General features: G+C 46.5%; 1 protein-coding gene across 2 annotated transcripts in view; it reads left to right on the forward strand.

Annotated features, from left to right (window-relative positions):
- The window catches only part of JAG1 (jagged canonical Notch ligand 1), a 36,052-nt gene that overhangs the window by 6,260 nt on the left and 10,678 nt on the right, over positions 1 to 19,114 (forward strand). For both annotated transcript variants that reach the window (XM_064382241.1, XM_021665718.2), the window contains 9 exons: positions 3,688 to 3,739; positions 8,958 to 9,212; positions 11,209 to 11,269; positions 15,003 to 15,133; positions 15,683 to 15,802; positions 16,231 to 16,344; positions 17,564 to 17,677; positions 18,287 to 18,400; positions 18,816 to 18,862. In XM_064382241.1, the coding sequence (XP_064238311.1) occupies positions 3,688 to 3,739; positions 8,958 to 9,212; positions 11,209 to 11,269; positions 15,003 to 15,133; positions 15,683 to 15,802; positions 16,231 to 16,344; positions 17,564 to 17,677; positions 18,287 to 18,400; positions 18,816 to 18,862 (1,008 nt within the window). The remainder of the gene's footprint in view (positions 1 to 3,687; positions 3,740 to 8,957; positions 9,213 to 11,208; positions 11,270 to 15,002; positions 15,134 to 15,682; positions 15,803 to 16,230; positions 16,345 to 17,563; positions 17,678 to 18,286; positions 18,401 to 18,815; positions 18,863 to 19,114) is intronic.

A 19,114-nucleotide genomic window follows, 5' to 3' on the forward strand; every position in this document is an offset into this window, starting at 1 on the left:
TTTGAGGTGGGCTTTGATGAGAAAATCACCCTTTGTAACCAGATCGGACCCTATTGACATGTCAAACCCTGCAGACTTGATTGCTTTCTGTGCCTGAAGTCGTAGCCTAGATGCTATAGGATAGTTGTCCTTTCTTATCTCACCTTCCCAAAACCCACTGGCATCATGTGCATGCGTACGTGTGAATGTGCCCACACATGGACTCCCTGCAACCTTTTCTGCTTAATATGTTTTGTGACTGGAATATTTTATACTCTGGCCACCCAGACACAGGCAGGACAATAGAGTTGGCCGAATTGACTGAAATGAGGATTATGGAGAATAATGGGGCCTCTCCAAAAATAATGCTAATACGGGACAAGCGACAGGAAGCAACAGTTGAGTCAGCAGAGCGCAGGGCCCCTGACGAACGCCGGGAGCCGACTGACTGTGCACAATGGCCGCGCTGGCACGTCGGGCATTCCCAGGATGTGCGTGCCGCCGGCGGGCCTGCCTGTCGCAGCAGCCTGGGGTTTTGGACGCCACACGCGTGCCGTTTGGATGGCGGTTTATTTGTGTCCGTCAGCTTGGCAGGAGGGGAGGCAGCCGCTTCTCAGGGCTTGGTTTGGCTGTCACTGTTGCCAGGAAAAGGAAGCTCCCGGCTGCCAACACAATTACCTTTGTTTCTTACATCCCCCCTTCTTAATGTGGCAATTAAGTGCTTACCGCTCTGCCCAGTGCCAAGGTAACCGCCGTGGAGTGGGGGACAGGGCAGAGTACCCTGGCACAGCAGCGTAAGTGGGGAGGGCAGGAGGAGGTGCAGGGGCCCTGGCCTGGGGGGGAGCCTGGTGGCTCTTGGATGCCTTGGGGCTTTGATGCCAGGACTCTCCTCTAGGTAGAATTCCACAGAAAGCTCCTAAAAAGCAATTCTGAAGGTTGACCCTTCCTCTTTGATGCCAGACCAGAATGGGAACCAGCTGCCAGGTTGCCAGATTTCCTTGGGCCTGGAGCTGGGAAGGGGCTGAAGTGACACACTTTGCAAATCCAGACCGAAGATCTGTTCACAAACCCTCCTTCCTGTGTGGCCCCCAGATTATTTTTCTGAAAAACGTAAGGAAAAAAAGATGAAAGCCAGGTGACTCTTTGGCAGAGTCTGAGTTCTGTAGTTTGAAACCAAGAAAAACCCAGTATTTGCTTTTTGTTGTTACTGTTTTGCTGTAGGAACTTAAGTTTGAACACTTTGCCTTTCCAAGCCCTCTTGGGATGGAGCACTCAGCCTCTGCTGGGGATCAGATTTGCAGTGGCTGCTTGTGTGTGACTTGGGCATAGTGGATTTGCTACTCTGTGGCCTGGTCCCTGCTTTGATGGTATGAGGTATGCGTGGTCTGTGGTCTCAGTGCCTGGATGTGTGTTCAGGGATGTACAGAGGTCAAGCGTGGGCCTGGGAAAAATTAAAGTTCTCTAGCAACCAATAATCATTGTTAAATTATCTTGATTGCTGATCTATAGTGTGGGGATGGAGTGGGAGGTTGAATGCCTCCTAATAGGAGCCTTGGAGGGAATCCTTTCTCTCTGTGGGGCTGGGCAGGAAGAATCCTCCTGTCCCAGGAGACCAGTCCTTCGACCCTAATCTTCTCCCTGAAACAGGGAGGGGGAGAAAAGGTCCAGGCCTTTTTGCCGTCACTGCGGCTCCCTGCCCTCACCCTGTCTTTGCCTCTGAGAAAGAAGGCGGTCCAAGGAAAATCACAAAGCCAGGCACGTTGGGCTGTGTGCAATTCTTTTCTTTCAAGGTGGGGTGTTGTTGGTCAGCAAATTCTGAGGTTTTCCTAGTTCTGGCAAGGATGAGCCCGGTAGACTGCTTGATCTTCCAAGTTCTTGTGCAATTTAATACTCCTTGAGTATTAAACCGAGTTAGTACTGCCATGCCAGTTCAGTCCCGGCACCTTCGCTTGCAGTGGGGTTTGTGGGTATTACGTGTTTAGCGCTTGTGCAAGTCTGTCAAAACTCCTGGTATCAATGCATTTAATCAGAGGATTAATTACAACAATATTGTTGAAGTGGAGAACGTGGGCCTCAACGTGACCAGCAAATGAAGGGCTTAATTATACAGAATCAGCCACACATATGGCCTCATTTTGACTGGGCTCTCACCTCAAATCAGTAGAGAAATATAATTTCTTGCTGCTCTTAGGGAAGAGTCCTATAATTTGCAGGAAGTCCTAAGAAACTTAAAGAGGCTGTAAATAAGGTATAACTTTCTCTAATAAAATAGTAACAACGACAATGAATTTGGACCTGTGGCCACTAACAGGAGAGGGCTGGGTATGTGCCCTGGCTTGCCCGGTTTTGCTTGCTTTTCTGAGCATTTTCCCACAGTTATCAGTGAACGAAATGGAATCCTACTCTGCTTTGAGTATGAAACATATTTCGGCTGAATTCCAAGACAAGGTCTATCACAAGATATTTTTATATTCAGAGATGACCTGCTCTGTCCCTATAAGAGCATTAAGCTGGCCTTGAGTTATGAATGAAACTCCCTTTTACCCTCCTTTTTTCTCTTTTACCTTTATCTTCTAGGTGCCTTCTCTTCTCTTGGCAGCAGTGTGCTTCTGGTGGCACAGCACGACATTATTTAATCTATATATGCTACTATTTCCGATGGCTTGGTTTCTGACACAGCAAAGCGGGGATTTATAACCCAGTTCACGTTCCTTGTCTACCCCACCTGCCTTGAGTACATTTCTTCAGTGCCAGGATAGCAGAAGCTTCATTTAAATGCTGGTGTTTTGTGAGACTGACCTTATTGCAAATTAGGAAGGAAGATTTTTGAAAAGGAGGGAATTTGCTAATAGCTTAGGTTTTGGGGGGTGGGAAGGAGGAATTCTGAGATAAGCTTGGAAGATAAAAGGTGCCTTCAGTATAACAGCTGGCATCTTGCCAGTATCCAGGGAATTTGTTTGGTTAGTGGACTCTGATTATTCTTGGAATGTTAGATCTTATTAACAGATAAGTTCATCAATAAATACAACCCATGGGTGTGTGACTATTTCTCCCTTTGTACTTTCTTCCCAGGGATCTGCCCCCAACTGCACTGCCCGAGTGAGGTTGACTTCTTTGTCTTGCAGAGTTGCTTTGCATCTACCCCCCTCCTGTTTCCTAGAGTTACCCGATACTTGTGGGAGCCAGGATGGTCTCACACAGACAGCTTTCAAAGGGGTTCTAAAAAGGAAAAGGGGGCCTCCCTAGAGACTACCCCACCAGGGCCCAAAGTGTAACCTTAGCAATACCCCCTCGGTACAAATACCTGGTTAGGTTAGCTTAGAATAAATTCTTTGTGTGGTTTTTTTTCTCATGCACTAGGGTCGGGGTCTGGAAAGTTTTGGGAAACTATATGCTAAGTGATCCCATATCATATAGGGAGGTGGCATTTCCTGATCTCAACTTTGAGCTGCCTACATGCATGTTGACCCCAGTGGGTCCCTGCCAGGTGAAAGGAGTCATCTGTCAACCTGGGAAGAGTGCTGACAAAGGAAAGGGAGTTGGTTTGGATTTAAACACCCAGGACCTCAATGCAACAACCAATAGAATTTTTATTTTGGCGTTTATTTGGTTTTGTTTGGTGGGGTATTCTGGGAAGCCAAGAATGTACGAGATTGGAGAGTCAACCCTGTTTCTGAATTGCTAAATTGTTGTTTATCTGTCTTGCAGAGGTCCTATACATTGCTTGTGGAGGCGTGGGATTCCAGTAATAACACTCTTCGTAAGTATCGCTTCTGTGGACTTTTCTCTAAATACATGTGGAAGTGTGGGGCTTGGCCAACCAGCTGGAGTTGGATCTGTCTCCTTTGTACTTAGGATTTCTGCCACCCTTGCCATCTGTTCTTCCCCACACCCCCACAGTGAACCTGTCAGTGGAATCTATTCCTTAACTTCCCTAGAATTTTAGCTTGGAATATTAAGTGGACAGAACAGACTCCCAGTTAACTCATTCCCTGATTATGAAACCTAGATTATCTTCGGGATAGAGATCTTAATGGTTTTACAACTTTAAAACCTTGTAGGCTGCTAAAGGATCAAAGTAGTGACTTTTTAAAAGTCCATTTTAACTTTAAGTGAGCGTTTAATCTCCCATCAGAAAGATAAAGCCATATAAAGGTGGTGCTGGGCTCTAGAGACCGACCTTGAATTTCACTTGGTGGGCAGGTGAGCTTCTAGTCTGTCCGGGTTTCCCACACTGCCCAACAAACCTTTCATTGAAGCGGAATTCCAGAGCTTCACAGCCTGCCTTGTCCCCCTCTGAAAGATGGCTCTGTTTTCAGTGCAGGTTGCCTTTCAGGACTGTGAGGGGTCGGTTTTGGTGGATAAGCCATGGAGGATGTGATTGGAATGGCACAGTCTGGTTTACAAAGTAGTCTTGCTCTTTAATTGTAACTTTAAAATGTTTTCACTCACGAGCTGAAACTTCGAGTTCCCTTTTTGCCAGCAGAGTTTGGGTTGCTGTCACTGGAAAATTTGATGCTTGCTGAAGTCTCTTGGTCTGTGCGTGAAGAAGAGTTGATCCAGTTTCTTGTCTTGGCTCTCTGTTCTCTGAATGCCTTGTTCTTTTTGCTTTTCTACCTTACCATTTGTTTTCACTTGAATAACATCTTTTCTTGCCTTGCCTTGCTTTTTTGCTGACAGAAAATGGTGAATGCCCAATGTGGATACAGTGAGGGCTGGGTGCCTGCTATGTGGGCAGCTTCCACCTGTGGCTGGCTTATTGGGCCACTTGGGGCCACAGAATCATTGCTGAGCCCACATGTGCCAGAGAGTCCCAGGCCACATAGGTCACCCTTCTAGCTTGGGAATCTTAAGTCCAGCTCTTTGGATGTCATCCTCCTTGAAGGGGAGCTCGTGAAAGTCCAAGGTTTGAGTCTTCCTCCCCAGAGGGAGACCCTGTAATGCCGTGGGGGATGCGTGTGGGGGCTGTAGGGAAGCTTTGTCAGCCTTGGCTTTGGCTAATGCCAGTCAGGGTCATAGACACCTGTTTGCTCCCCTCCCTTTCCTACCACAAACGTTGATGATTGTGTGAACATTATGTCACTGTGACCTGCTCACAATGGTAACTAAGGATTAGGCAGAAGGGGTTGGGGAAGGGGGAGACGTAGGCTCTTCTGTACTATTATGGTATAGGCATGGTGTCCTTTCCCCTCCCTTTCAGCTATTAAAACAATCTACCCAGTAGAGTGAACAGCTTGAGGTTGATCCTGGCCTGTGATAAGAGCCAGGCCAGTATACTTTTAGGGACCTATGAGAGACCGCCCCACCACACTCCAGCATTCACACAGGTCAGGGAGTTATGTCCCCTGGGAACCCAGGGCTTGTCCAGAGCGACCCACAGTTGTGTTTCCAGGTAGCCCCATTTTGGGGTTCTGGGATGTTTCATCTCTTGCAGGGGGTGGGTAACCAAATCCCTGGAAAGAGGCAAGGAAGACTGGGATAGGAATAAAGTTCTTCTAAACCTCTACTTTTGGAGAGAGGGGTTGATACACAGTCATGGGATGCCCATTGCAGGTTATCAAAACTCACTTGGTGGACCCTGAAGAGGGAGATGGGTTTGGTGGGAATGGTTTCTCCACTTGCCTATTCAGCCTCTTTTGTGATGCTTCCAAGGAATCTTGAATTCAGCAGAGTCAAAAACCAGACTCAGGATCTTCTCTTACCAAAAGCAGTCCCTTCCCTAGGGCCCCTTCTGGGTGTCTGGCACCAGTATTTGAATACCCATTGCCGTAAGCCAGAAATCTAGAAGGTGCCCTGTGTACCTCCTCTCTGTTAGCATCCATACCTAGTCCACCTCCAAGTTCTGAAAATTCTCTCCAGCTCTTCACTTGAATCTGTCTGCCTTCTGCCACTGCCCTGGTCCAAGTCATCATCCACTCATGATTGAACTTTAGAGTAGCGTCCGTCTGGTCCACCTGTATCTACTTTGACCCACCTCTAATGCTTTCTCCATTCTTCTGCCATCCTGGTCTTTCCAGAGCATAACATTTGCTTGTCTCCCTTATTACAAAAAACCAACCACTCGGTGGCCTTCTGTTGCTCTTGGGACAGATCTTTGTGTGGACCACAAGGCTATGTGCAGCCCAGCCTTGTCTCCCTGCCAGCCTTGTCTTGCACACCATGTTGTCCATCATATCTGTATCCTGGCCATACCCTAGCAGTTGCTTTTCCATCCTCAACTGCATTGTGTGCTCTCCTGCCTCAGGACCTTTGCACATGCTATTCGCCCTACCCTGGAGTGTTTTGCTCCTTTCGTCACCTTCAGCCATTCCCTCTGGACTGCACTCCACAGGGCAGAAGCTGAGGACGTTAAGAAGCCCAATGGAGTTGGCTGCCCTGTGGGACTGAAGTGAGTTGTAAACATTCTGGCTTTGGATGTAAATCAAAGGCAGAGCCCTGAGTTTTAGGGCAGAGAATTCCTTCTATCAGTTCTGCAGTGAGCCCTCAGAGGCAGACTTGGGCCCAAATATAGCCCAGGTGCTGTTCATGTGTTTGAAAGTATTTAAGGCTGGTCCTTCTGCTGTCGGTCCTCCAAAGTCTTTTATTACATTTCCGGACTGTGGTATATAGAGTTCCAAATTTCTTTCTCCCCCAGAGCAAATGGCTCCAATTTACTGTAATGCGTAATAGACACGTAAACATAAATTAGGCACACCTCAGACCAGGTTTTCCTGTAGCTTAGCCTTCTTTGCTAAGGCCCCCTTCCAGGTTTTTGGGTTGGTGTGGTCCCAGGTTATTCTCAGACTCGCCCTTCGTCACCACCTCCTTGGCCTGCGAGGTAGCCATGGGTTCTTCGTGATTCATCTTCGTGGCATTGGGAATTGCAGTGAGGCATGGTGACATCCTTTTCCAATCACAAGTCTGGACTGCCAAGTGAACTGCCACAGATACCTTTCCAGTGCCCCAAGCTGAAGGAAAGCGTGTTCAGGAAGCAGGCAGCAGATGTGTTCTAACTCAGACACGCTCGACCCCCTCCCTGAGCAGGTGTGAAGTTATGTGTGCAGCTCCATTAGCTCCACTGAGGATTCTGAAGTAATCCTCTTTACAACATTTCCCGGAAATAAGTGGAAAGCGTACTGCATGACTGAAACATGTACCTATCAGTCCTGTATCCCTAGGATTGCCCTGGACTGCTGTCTGAACTGTTTGTTGTTGATACCAGCCTCAGAAGCTGGATGCCTTCGAGCCATGGCTAGTGTGTTTAACCGATCCCTTTTATGAAGATCTTGTAAGCGCATGGTAATAGCCCACTATGCTTTTTAACTGAAACAGCAGAGCAAACATAGTTAATGGAGAGACATTTTTGTCATTCCTTGGCCTCTGTTTATTTGCAAAAATGAGTAAAGTGTTACCTGCAAGTGGTTCAGTGCGTGCCGAGGTGTCAGGCTGCAGGTATGTGGGCTTGTTCGAGGCTTGTCTTGCCCACGCAGCAGTTTGAGAGCCCCAGAGGGTGAACGCTGGGGCCTGTTGGAAGTGGGGTGTATGGATGAAGCCACCCAGGAGTTCTTTCTCTCCTGGTCACTTGTAGGGCTTGCATCACTTTGTAAAGGAGCACAGGCCCGGGGCCTAGAAAAACAGCCATGTGGGTGGGTAAGAATCACAAAGACTGCAAGTAGGTCCTAACTCTGTCTCTCCAAGATAGCCTTGAATCTGCCGAGGTGATGAAGAGTTGGTGCTGGCAGATTTAAGAAAACAAACATAAAACCAGGTGCTGACTTACAAAAACAAAACCAGGCTGGGGTGGTGACTTAGTGCCTTGCTGCCTTTTCAGATCCTCGCCTGAACTCCTGGCACCTGATGTTTGAGCTATTTTTGTACCTGTCTCTTCTCAAACTAGATTATAAGTGGCCTCAGGGCAGGGACTACTTCTTACTCCTGGAGATGCTTGAGCTCCAGGTGTTTATTTTCCTCAGTAAGCAATTTTTTTTTTTTCAGGAGCATGACTTGGCTCAAAAAAAAAAACAACCCTCCCCTCAATTTACCTGTCTCTAAACTTCAGTGAATTATTCTTCCATCTGCCTTCTGGGCAGAGGGGAAAGGTGGACTGCATCAAGTTCAAGGTGCTGGCTTTAAAGATTGCCATGTTAATAGTTTTTAAAAAATGTAACTCCATCCTCTCCTTGGCTTCCAGTTAAGAGTTTTGAAATGGACAAAAACCTTTTCTGAGCAAGACGCAAAACTCTAAAACCAGAAATGATTGCTGACCTTTATCTGGAATAATGAGATTTCTTCAAGAGCAACATTCCATAGGGAGCTACTTTCTCTAATATGTAAAGAGGTCTTGCAAGTCAGTATGGCAATGTAATAGAAAAGGTGGCAGAGGAGAGAAGCTGGTTGCTGTTCACAGGAACAAACCGAAATGGTTTTGTAACTACCAGAAAGGGCTCTCACCATCACTTTTTTAAATGCTAATTAAACAAGATACCCCTTTACCTAGACATAGATCAAATGTTTGATAATGTACAGCGTTGGCACTGTTAAATTGGGAGACACAGCTTCCCGGGTGGTAGGAGGGCAGACTGGGTAGTTTGGGATTGTGGACAGGTTGATTGGTTGTGCACATACTCTGATTCAACACTTCCATTTCTAGAATATCTCATTGCGGGAACCAGGCACAGGCGGATACATTCAAGGATGCTCACTGTGGCTTTGTTTAATAGTAAGAAGCCCAAAAGACTCACATGCCCATATGTCAGGGACTAGGTAAATTATTGGTGTTTCCAGACAATGAAATACTATGTATTTCATTAAACAGTTAAGGTAAATAAGTGGTAACTGGTTGCCTCTGGGTAGGGGCATAAACTTTTCATTTATTTGCTATTCTGTACAATGGATAGAATTTTGTAGCATGTGTATATGTTTTTATTTTAAAAAGCCAAAACGGTCAAGGAAGAAGGCTCTGATGTGAATATTAACGTGATTCATCATTTTGTCTCTAGAACCTGACAATATTATTGAAAAGGCTTCTCACTCGGGCATGATCAACCCCAGCCGGCAGTGGCAGACGCTGAAGCAGAACACAGGCATTGCCCACTTTGAGTATCAGATCCGTGTGACCTGCGATGACTACTACTATGGCTTTGGCTGCAATAAGTTCTGCCGCCCCAGAGATGACTTCTTTGGACACTATACCTGTGATCAGAATGGCAACAAAACTTGCATGGAAGGCTGGATGGGCTCCGAATGTAACAGAGGTATGTGTGTGCGTGCATACACATGTGTGCCTGTCGCTTTTAGTGTCCATTTATCACCCCACCAGCAGGCAGGTGGCATGTGGCTGTCTTGGGAGGGGTGGGATCTTGGTGTTATTCTGGGCCTGCAGCATGAAGATGCTGAGTGTAGAAGATGCTGTCAGTGCCCCATCCAGATGCCCTTTACTGGCGTCCCCATCCCCCAGGTGCTGTAAGTGTTGGCTGCCAACAGCTCACAGCTGCTCCTTCTCTGGAGACTCATCCTTGGCCAAACCAGAGCCAGTGCATCCCGCTTCCTCCAGCTCACAGTGACTGACAGACATAGGCCTACAAAGACCAGCTTCCTTTGCCTTAAAACAGTGGTACAATTCACACTCCAGAGCTTACCTTGGGATTATGCTGCAATCAGACTCCAGCTGAGACCACATTCTTGCTCAGCTCCTTCCCCTGCCCCTATCCACTTCCCTCAATTCCTTCTACCTATGCCCAAATCCCCTTCTCAGGCTCTGCTTCTAAGGAATGTGACCCTAAATAGATGGCAGACAGGACTGGGTTAGCCCAGTTGATGTCTGAACAGGCAATCCTGTAGGAAATGATACACCCTGCATTCGGGGTAGCAGTGCAGCAAGTTTTCACTGGGCATCTTTGGAGGCATGGCATTGAGGGGGAGAGGTATGTGGTTAGCTTAAGCTTTCCTACTGATGTAGGACTGAGCCCACTTTTAGTCTCTGTGCTGTCTACTGTCCCAGCCCCTTTATAGATTTCCAGGATTCCAATTCATAGCAACTTGATGGGTAATTCTGTTAACTGTATAATATCCCCTCATGAGCAGTAATGGACTCTGCTTATTTTACATGATAATTAGGTAAATTCTTTATGATAAACTCAATTTCCAAATGAGTTTTTTCAACCAGGACAGAGGGGTGGGGCATGGGGGAAGGAATTTGCAGGTCTCCCTGGCAGTACTGCTTTCTTAAATAACTGGAGACAAAAGTTTTAAAAGGATGGCATTTCAGGAATTCAAATGAAAGGGGACTTGATCAACATATTTTAGTGTGTTTTAGAAATTAAACGACCTAATATTTAGTGTGAGTTTTTTGTTTAGTGTTTTTTTAAGACAAGATGCTTGCTTTGTCACCCTGCTGGCATTATCATGGCTCACTGGAGCCTTGAACTCCTGGGCTCAAGCAATCCTCCTGCCTCAGCCTCCCAAGTAGCTGGGACTGTAGGCAGGTGCGACCACACCCAGCTTTTTTATTTTTGTGTAGACAGAGTCTTGCTCTGTTGTTCAGGCTGGCCTCAAACTCCTGGCCTCAAGCTATCCTCCTGTCCCAGCCTCCCAAAGTGTTGGGATTATAGGCATGAGCCACTGTGCCTGGCCTTATAAGCTGACATTTTTAGAAAGTTACTTTTTTTGTTTGTTTTAATGAAGTAGAGAATTGCTTTGCAAGGATACTTTACAAAAGTCTCAGCAGATCTGGCCACCAGATTAGCCTGCCCAACAAATCCAGCCTAGTTGGCTGTTAGTCCCATGGAATTTTCGAAACCAGGCATTTGGTAGGGGGGAGGTTAAAAATGCTGAGGCTCATCTGAACGTGTCCTGATAGGACAGAGTGGGTGGGATGGGGAAGGATTATCTATACCTTTTATCTTCTAGTCAAGAGGGCATGGGCAGAATGGGAACTGCCCAAGCTCTGCTCAAGGAGCCAGGGTGGCTATGGTTTAGAGAGTCTGGACGAAGGTCCTCTTCCCTCATCAACTTGCCTGCATTTTGTCCCCAAACAATATCATGTTTTGAGAGGATCTGCTAATAAGACCTTGAGGTTTAAAGCTGGTTTTGTTATTTGGGCCCCTCTCATCTTCCTCTCCTTACAATGGACTTGAAATGAGATCCTTAAAATTGTGGATTCTGCAGGCTTTTAATGCAATGGGCTGTTCTCATGATGGTGGTGGTGCAAAGAACAGCAGTGTGCTGACTTGTCCTTCTGCTTTTTTACAGCTATTTGTCGACAAGGCTGCAGTACCAAGCATGGGTCTTGCAAACACCCGGGTGACTGCAGGTAAATAAACTGGTCTTCTGTGAGATTTGTTAAAAAAAATTTTCCTTTACTGTAAGAGAAGGACCGACTTTATTGTGAATATGCCTCTTTTTTTCTTGGAGAACAAGAAAGCTTTTAAAAAAAATTCAGATAGACACGTCCGAAGCTTATTAAATTATACCAGCTGTCTGGTGGAATGCACACACCACTTCTCTCTTGGAATAAAAAACCCTTTGGGTATAGCCAAGTGACTTCATGTATTAACTGTTCTGTAAATTGATAACACATTTTTATAATCTTCCCTTAAAGTGCTAATGGGCTAGATGGAGGGACGTGGACTTGTTTCTTTGTCTATCTCTCCTCCTCTTCCACCAAGGTATTCTTCTTCCAGCCCCCTCCCCCACTTTTCCCATCAATAGGCGAAAGTCCAGCATTCTTTAGAATGGGATTAGTACAATCTCCTGGCCCCTTTGCAGGCGGGAGCTGGGTTGGTGCTGAGAGGTTAATGGCTGCCCTGGAATCTTGTCAGTTGAGCCTGATGAATGTAGACTTTTGCTGCAGGCCTTTGAAGTCTGTTCTTTTATGGTCCAGGAACAATGCAGAAGCCAAAGGGAGACCCGCCCTGACCACTTCAGGATGGCGGGTTTTGGAACTTCTTGAAATTTGTATTACACCAATTTGGGAAAGGCTTGTTTCAGGAAATATTGTTGGTGTCTGTGGCATTTTGGCAGTCTTATGCTTTACTCTCCCTCCTCCCAATTTTAAGGAGTAATACTAAATGGATCCTTTGGGCCTGTCACTTTTGCCCCAAAAGCTACTCTGACATGAGCAAAGGGAATCTTATGAAACATCGTCTAAACCAGTACATCCCAAACTGATGTTATTTGGGGCTCTTATTAAAACGCAAGTCCTGATTCTATAGGTCTGGGTTGGGCCCAGGTTTCTGCATTTCTAACAAGCTCCTGAGCGATGCTGCTGATGAGACCACACTTTGGGAATCACTGCCCCAAAACCTCAGTACTCAAAGTCTAACTTCCAGAATTAATAAGGGAACTGTTAAAATGCAAGTTCGTGGGCTCCATCCCACCTCCGTAGAATCCCAGTTTGGCCCAGGAGTCTGCATTTGATAAGCTTGCCACATGACTTTGCTCCTTAGTCAATTTTGAGGCTGCTGCTTTAAAGAAAACTATCTGTGGCCTTTACCTTTATGATTCCACCACTCTGCCTGTTCCCTCCCATGCAAGGGGGAACATGGAACTCTGAGGATGGAAGTAAATTAAGAACTGGTTGTACTGAATTGTCTCTTCCTACATTTCAGAAAGATAGTTTACTTCCTGGAAGGCTGAGGGGCTTCGCCTGCTGTCCTCCCATTGGCGGCAATGGACTGTAGTATTTAACGGCATTGCTGTCAAATGTGGAGCAGGAATCCACCTACCTCAACGCTTCCTAATTAAGGGTGTCCTGGAGAAAGTCTGAATGGCAGTGCTATTAGTGATTCCAAGCCTGCTCCCTGCTCAGATGGATATCAGCGGAGGCCGACTGATTTGTGCTGCTGTCATCAGAACAAACACACAGCTCTGCAGGGGAGGGCCCTCCCAGCCAGAACAACAGGCTTTGTTTCCAGAATTTAGCCCTTTCTCTTTCGAAGTCTCGCCTCCCGCTCCTTGCCCAGACACGCACTGATGGCCTTATTTACTTAAGGTGCCACTTTCCCACACGTCATTTGCATAGTCTCCCAGCCCAGTTTTCTCTCCCTGCCTTGAAAGAAAGTCAAACAGAACCTTCAAGCTGAGGAAGTTCAGGTTGTGTCCTGCTGCAGAAATAGTTGAGTGGCAAGTTACCTGCAAGTTGTCTTTTGGATTATGTATTACACAGGTTATTTTTTTTTTCACCCCTACATGAGAAAACTTTACTGGTTTTTGTTGTTCCCTAGTAGACGGAGTCCCTTTTCCTGGGTACACATGCTTGCTTATTGCAAGCCTGCCAATAATATCAAACTTAATTATGAATCATCATCTGAAGAAAGTCACTTCAATTTCTCATGAGAATCTTAATCATATATTATTAAACTGGGATAACTTGGTTGGTGCCTCTTTGAGGGTCAGTATTTTTATTTGTTTTCTTTTGAAGTCACCCATGGCCTCTTGTGGTTGCTTTTTTTTTATGCTTGGGGATTGAGGTCTCATTAATTAGGTGAGGTTAGATCCTCAGCTGCCTCTCTTTGCCTTTATGAGGCAACTTGAAGAGGCCTAGTGATCTAGAATTTGAAAGAGACGAAGGGAAGACGGTGAGAATATTGCCATTTTGTAATCAGTTCCCTCTTACTGTCTTTCAGGCTACGAATATCAACCTTGACAGAATGGCTACCCCCCTACCTCCCACTAACATGGGTGTCCACTTTTTAGAAATTATTTAGATTGTGTAATTTTGTTCTTATCTTACTCCTTTAGTCACTTGTCACTTTGACATTCCATTTTACATAAACCAGAATCCTGCGTCTAACTTTAAACCACACATTCTAGTGATTCTTTGCATGTGGGTGTGCATGGCGTGGTTTTAGAAGTTAGGAAGTGGTTAGTCAGTATTCTCAGGGGTTAAGTTGACTCTCAGCCCTGGGTGATTAGCTATTAGCTAGATCCCTATAATTTTCCCATGACAAGGATTTGCTAGCCTGCCTCCAGCTCTTGGGAAACTGAAAGCCTTTCCTTCTGGGGAGTTGGACGTGGGGTGTTTTTTGTTTTCCAGAGTTACAGCTGAGCAGCTTAGGGGGTTGGCACTGATCATGGCTTTTCCCAGGTCCCATTCTGGAGACATGTTGCCCATTCCACCCGCACCCCACCCTCCACCAGGAGGCTAGTTGGTGTTTCTCCCTGCCTTTCCCCACCCTTGTTAAAGCTTGGCTCTTGAGAAGGCAGTTAAAGTTTCAGAGAGCTTGAAACTTGAAGGGAGGGTGGTTTGAGAAGCTGCCCTCTCTCCCACCCCGGGTGAAAGTTTTTGTTTTTGTTTGGGGATCAAAGGCACTATTTGGCCCCAAAAGAGTATGATTAATCAATGTGCTTATATAAAAGAACCTCAACTCTCCTAATACTAGATAAATTAAGCAGACTTTTTTTTTTTTTTTGGCAAAGCAAGAAATCACTATAAATTAGCACACAGTAATGGGACACAAATGACGGAGCTGGTTCCAAGTGTTGTCATTTCCTTCTCCTTCCCTATAGAAGTGGTTTGAGAGATCCTATCCTGGCCTTTGCCAAGGGAGGGTGCCCCTTTCTCTCTCTCTTTTTTTTTTTTTAATCATCATGATGGGGCAGTTTCCTGCTGCACTTGGTGGCTTGTTGCATTTCTGTGCTTTGAGGTTGTGACTTTCTGTGCAGACAGAGCAGAGCTGCAAGTGCAGTGTCTGCAGAGACTTTGGCATAGCTCTGTTGTCACCAGGAGAGTCCTTTCCTCTACGGTCTGTGTCTGTTGCAACTAGGTGCGTGGGTTGATTTATTCCCTGCCTCCACCCTTGTCCCGAGAAGAGGGTGGCTTTGTGAAGGGTATCCCCAAACAGCCCTCCTTTTGTCAGGAGTCGGCTCAGCCCAACTGTGAAACTGTTTGTTTGTATGGAGCCCCTGATGAGCCGTGGGAGTCTATCATCCTGTCCTCAGAAACATAACAGAAAAAGCCTGGACTCTGCAGTCTTCTGTTTGAATTGTACAGGACTCTCTTAATGTACAAAAGGCTGACCTGGAGGTGTGCTATGTGTCTCCAGGTGCCAGTATGGCTGGCAAGGCCTGTACTGTGATAAGTGCATCCCGCACCCAGGATGTGTCCACGGCATCTGTATCGAGCCCTGGCAGTGCCTCTGTGAGACCAACTGGGGCGGCCAGCTCTGTGACAAAGGTATGGCCCTTAGGGATGAGACCCAGGGTGGGATGCAGGCCTCAGGAGGGGTGTGGGATCTGGGGGTGGGATGGCAGTCATTTGGTTTTTAATTTATTGGCAGGGGCTTTTATTCTGAATTCTCCTTGAATGCTGTGGGGATTTTTCTGGTTTTCTTTTTAAAAGACGATGGGGCTGGCTGGCGCGGTGGCTCATGCCTATAATCCCAGCACTTTGGGAGGCCAGGGCGGGTGGATTACCAGGTCAGGAGATCAAGACCATCCTGGCTAACACGGTGAAACCCCATCTCTACTAAAAATATAAAAATTAGCTGTGCGTGGTGGTGCGCACCTGTAGTCCCAGCTACTCGGGAGGCTGAGGCAAGAGAATCGCTTGAACCTGGGAAGGTAGTGTTTGCAATGAGCTGAGATCGTGCCACTGCACTCCAGCCTGGGCAACAGAGGGAGATTCTATCTCAAAAAAAAAAAAAAAAAAAAGATGGGGCTAGAAACATGGTGGGTTCACCATCTTCACAGGCGTCTCTTAGTGACATCAGGATCTTTTTGGCAGATCTCAATTATTGTGGAACCCATCAGCCGTGTCTCAATGGGGGAGCTTGTAGCAACACAGGCCCTGACAAATATCAGTGTTCCTGCCCTGAGGGATATTCGGGAGTCAGCTGTGAAATTGGTAAGTGGTCCAAGCTGAATGAGAGTCCTTTGTCTAATTTTTCTGTACCAGCTTTTAAAAAATATACTTAAGGACTTATGAAAAAGCAAAAATAGTCTCCAAAGATAGGAATTATTCCAGCCATTCTATGGGCCTTTGTAACTTTCAAGTCCCTGAAGTTTTTTGGGTGATGTTGATTCACAAAGGAGGCAGCGGGACATGAAATGACCCCAGCTCCAAGATGTCTTGGAATGTGGTTAGAGACAGCTCATCGAGAAAGATGACTTCCTTTCTTTCCTAGACACAGCAGGGTTCTATCACATGCTTGCTTTTGGTTTTTGAAATATGCCTGCGCTATAGTGGCTGCGGTGTGGGATTTGGTTGCAGGGGGAGTGGGGAGGTAGGGGTACACAGGCATCCCTCGCTGATTGCCATCCTGGTTTCTGCAGCTGAGCACGCCTGCCTCTCTGATCCCTGCCACAACAGAGGCAGCTGTAAGGAGACCTCCCTGGGCTTTGAGTGTGAGTGTTCCCCAGGCTGGACCGGCCCCACATGCTCTACAAGTAAGTCCAATTTTCAGACTGTGTCCATTCTAAGGATCCATGTGCCAAGATACCACGATGGGGAGAAGTACCTAGGCTTGTCCAGCGTGAATGTCTCAGTGGGAGGGGCGGCTGCAGGCAGAAGTCTGGCAGGCAGGCTGGTGGCTTGTGTGTTTGGAAGTCCCCCAGCACCCCCATGCTGTCCCACTAAGGTAGCGCATGTATCTGTTCTTGGAAGAAACGTCCTCGTGGAATCGCTTGTTCCTTTGCATCTGCTTCCTGGAGCTGGCCGCCTTCCAATTGTGGTTATTCTCCTTGCAGCCATGGAGAGGCTGCCTTCAGGGGAGGTTGTCACTCAATAATGAATTTTGTCATCGAGCCAGGGGGCCCCAAAAGAAGAACCTGGCCTGCAGAATTCCTTTGGCTGTGATACAGGGCTGTATGTCAGAATCACCTGGGGTGTTTGACGGTGTAGATCTCTGGGTCCCTCATATTCCCTCCAGAATTGGGGAGTCCATGGTCTTTGACAAACTTCTGGAATTCTGCAGTGCAGCCAGGTCTGAGAACCGCTGTCATCAGCACCCCAGGTGTGGTTAGGGGTGTGGATTTCTGGGGCCAGATTGCCTGTGCTGGCCCTAGGCCCCCGCCCATCATTTGTGGAACTCCAGCAAGCCACATAAGCTCCCTGGGCCCTCTTTAAATGGCACAGTAGCGATTCCCATCTCCAAGCGTTGTCATAAAGACACAAAAGTGAATACTTCATAAAGTGTTAGGAGGTCTCTCTGGTCAGAGCAGAAGTGGAGAATGCAGCCTCTAGGTGTGTTATTTTGGGCAAACTCTGTAAGCAAGTAAGAGGAATAAGGTTTTCCACCTGAAAGAACTATTTTTCCTTACTTCTTAGCTGCTTCTGAGCCATGACGAAACTTTCCTTTAAAAATAAAGATTAGGCAGATAGAGATGTCCTGTGTTCCCATTGGGTGGACACTCTGTCAGTATCCAGCTGTCTTTCTCCCCCACTGCTTAGGTTGGGGATTATTACATGAACTGGGGCAGTGGGGGATTTAAAGCTAAAATCAAGGCTTCGGCCTTATCGTCACTGTCCCGCTTGTCCTGCTGTAGCTTTTTTTGTAGCAGGTGTCTGGCTCTTCAACAGCCCCTCATATGAGAGGTGATGTTAAATGATCTAATTGTCAGGCAGATTGAATTAAGTTGTCAACCCCCTCCTTTTCTTGTTGACCAGACATTGATGACTGTTCTCCCAATAACTGTTCCCACGGGGGCACCTGCCAGGACCTGGTTAATGGATTTAAGTGTGTGTGCCCCCCACAGTGGACTGGCAAAACGTGCCAGTTAGGTAAGAAAATCCCTGCAACTGTAATTTTTATACCAAGGTTGGCTTTGACAATCAAAGCCATCACAGAAGACGAGCGTGTAGCCAGCAGTGTGAGTTCACACTCCATCATGCTAAGAAGTAATTTATTATCAAGAGTCTAGCAGGCCTGGGAGAAATAACTTGAATGCAAATGGGCTAGCTCTTTCAGGCCCTGTGGGAAAGTCGTAGGATTCCTTGAACCATGTCAATCGTCTGTCCGAGGAGTGTTCAGCTGGGTTCCAAACGGGGATGATCTCATGAGGAATGAGCTGTCTGCATTCTTTTTGCCACATTTAAATCCCAGCAACTAGGCTGCGCTGGGTTTTGCACAGAAATGCCTGGTGGCTTTCTGCTGTTCTGTTGGGGGCTGGTTAACTAGCAGCTGGAAAGTTATCAATTAGCGTCCTTATTGGATAGCGGCTACAGAGAGGGATCAGATGCTTAAAATAAAGGGAACCTCTAGTATTTTTATTTAGCTAGCTTATTAAAATCTCTCCTGTCTCAGACAATCTCTGGCCTGTTCTTTTTTTTCAAGGATGGGGAGATGGGGGTAGAACTTCATTTCTCATGCTCATCCCCATCTCCTTTCAGATGCAAATGAATGTGAGGCCAAACCTTGTGTAAATGCCAAATCCTGTAAGAATCTGATTGCCAGCTACTACTGCGACTGTCTTCCCGGCTGGATGGGTCAGAATTGTGACATAAGTGAGTGACTTTGTTTCCATTTTGATTTTCATGAAACTTCGATGCTGATTTGCCTTGCTGGTCCATACTGGGGCTCTAGTCCTAGGACCTGAGCAGTAGAAGGAAAACCTTATAGTGGGAATGTTTTTTTGAGAGGGAGTGGTCAGTGCAGCAGTGAAAACATGCACTTTATCAGGCTCATTAGCTGCTAAAACCAGCCATATTCTGATAATGTGGCTGAAACAATGATGTGAAGTTTCACTCCCTCAGTCTGGAAGAATTAGGGAGGGTCCCCACCCAGTGTAATAACCTTATCTCACGGGAAGCACACAGGAAATCTGATTTGAAACTTATCTATCCTGAGCTGAGAAGGCTTTTCAATTAAGCCCAATTTCACAGTAAATTACCTCTTTAAAATGATGACTTATTTTTTTAGATATTAACGACTGCCTTGGCCAGTGCCAGAACGATGCCTCCTGTCAGGTATGTAAATATTTGCTTAAATTAAAACTTTGACAACTGACAACAAATCTTTAGATTTGTGTGATGCTGGGAGAGCTTTGTCCCTGTGAGATTTAAAAATTTGGGTGAAAAATGAGTCTCCCGGAAGTTTCACTGGGGCTTACGTTACCCCAGCCTCGTGGGAGTCATTTTGAAATCAAGCATATAGAAATTCCTTTAACCATTTTGAGAGGTTTGGCATTTGGCTATTTAGTGAACCAGCTGAACGGTAAC

Source organism: Aotus nancymaae, unplaced genomic scaffold (assembly GCF_030222135.1).
Source record: "Aotus nancymaae isolate 86718 unplaced genomic scaffold, 86718_ANA_hifiasm-v0.15.2.pri h1tg000029l, whole genome shotgun sequence".
Classification (NCBI taxonomy): domain Eukaryota; kingdom Metazoa; phylum Chordata; class Mammalia; order Primates; family Aotidae; genus Aotus; species Aotus nancymaae.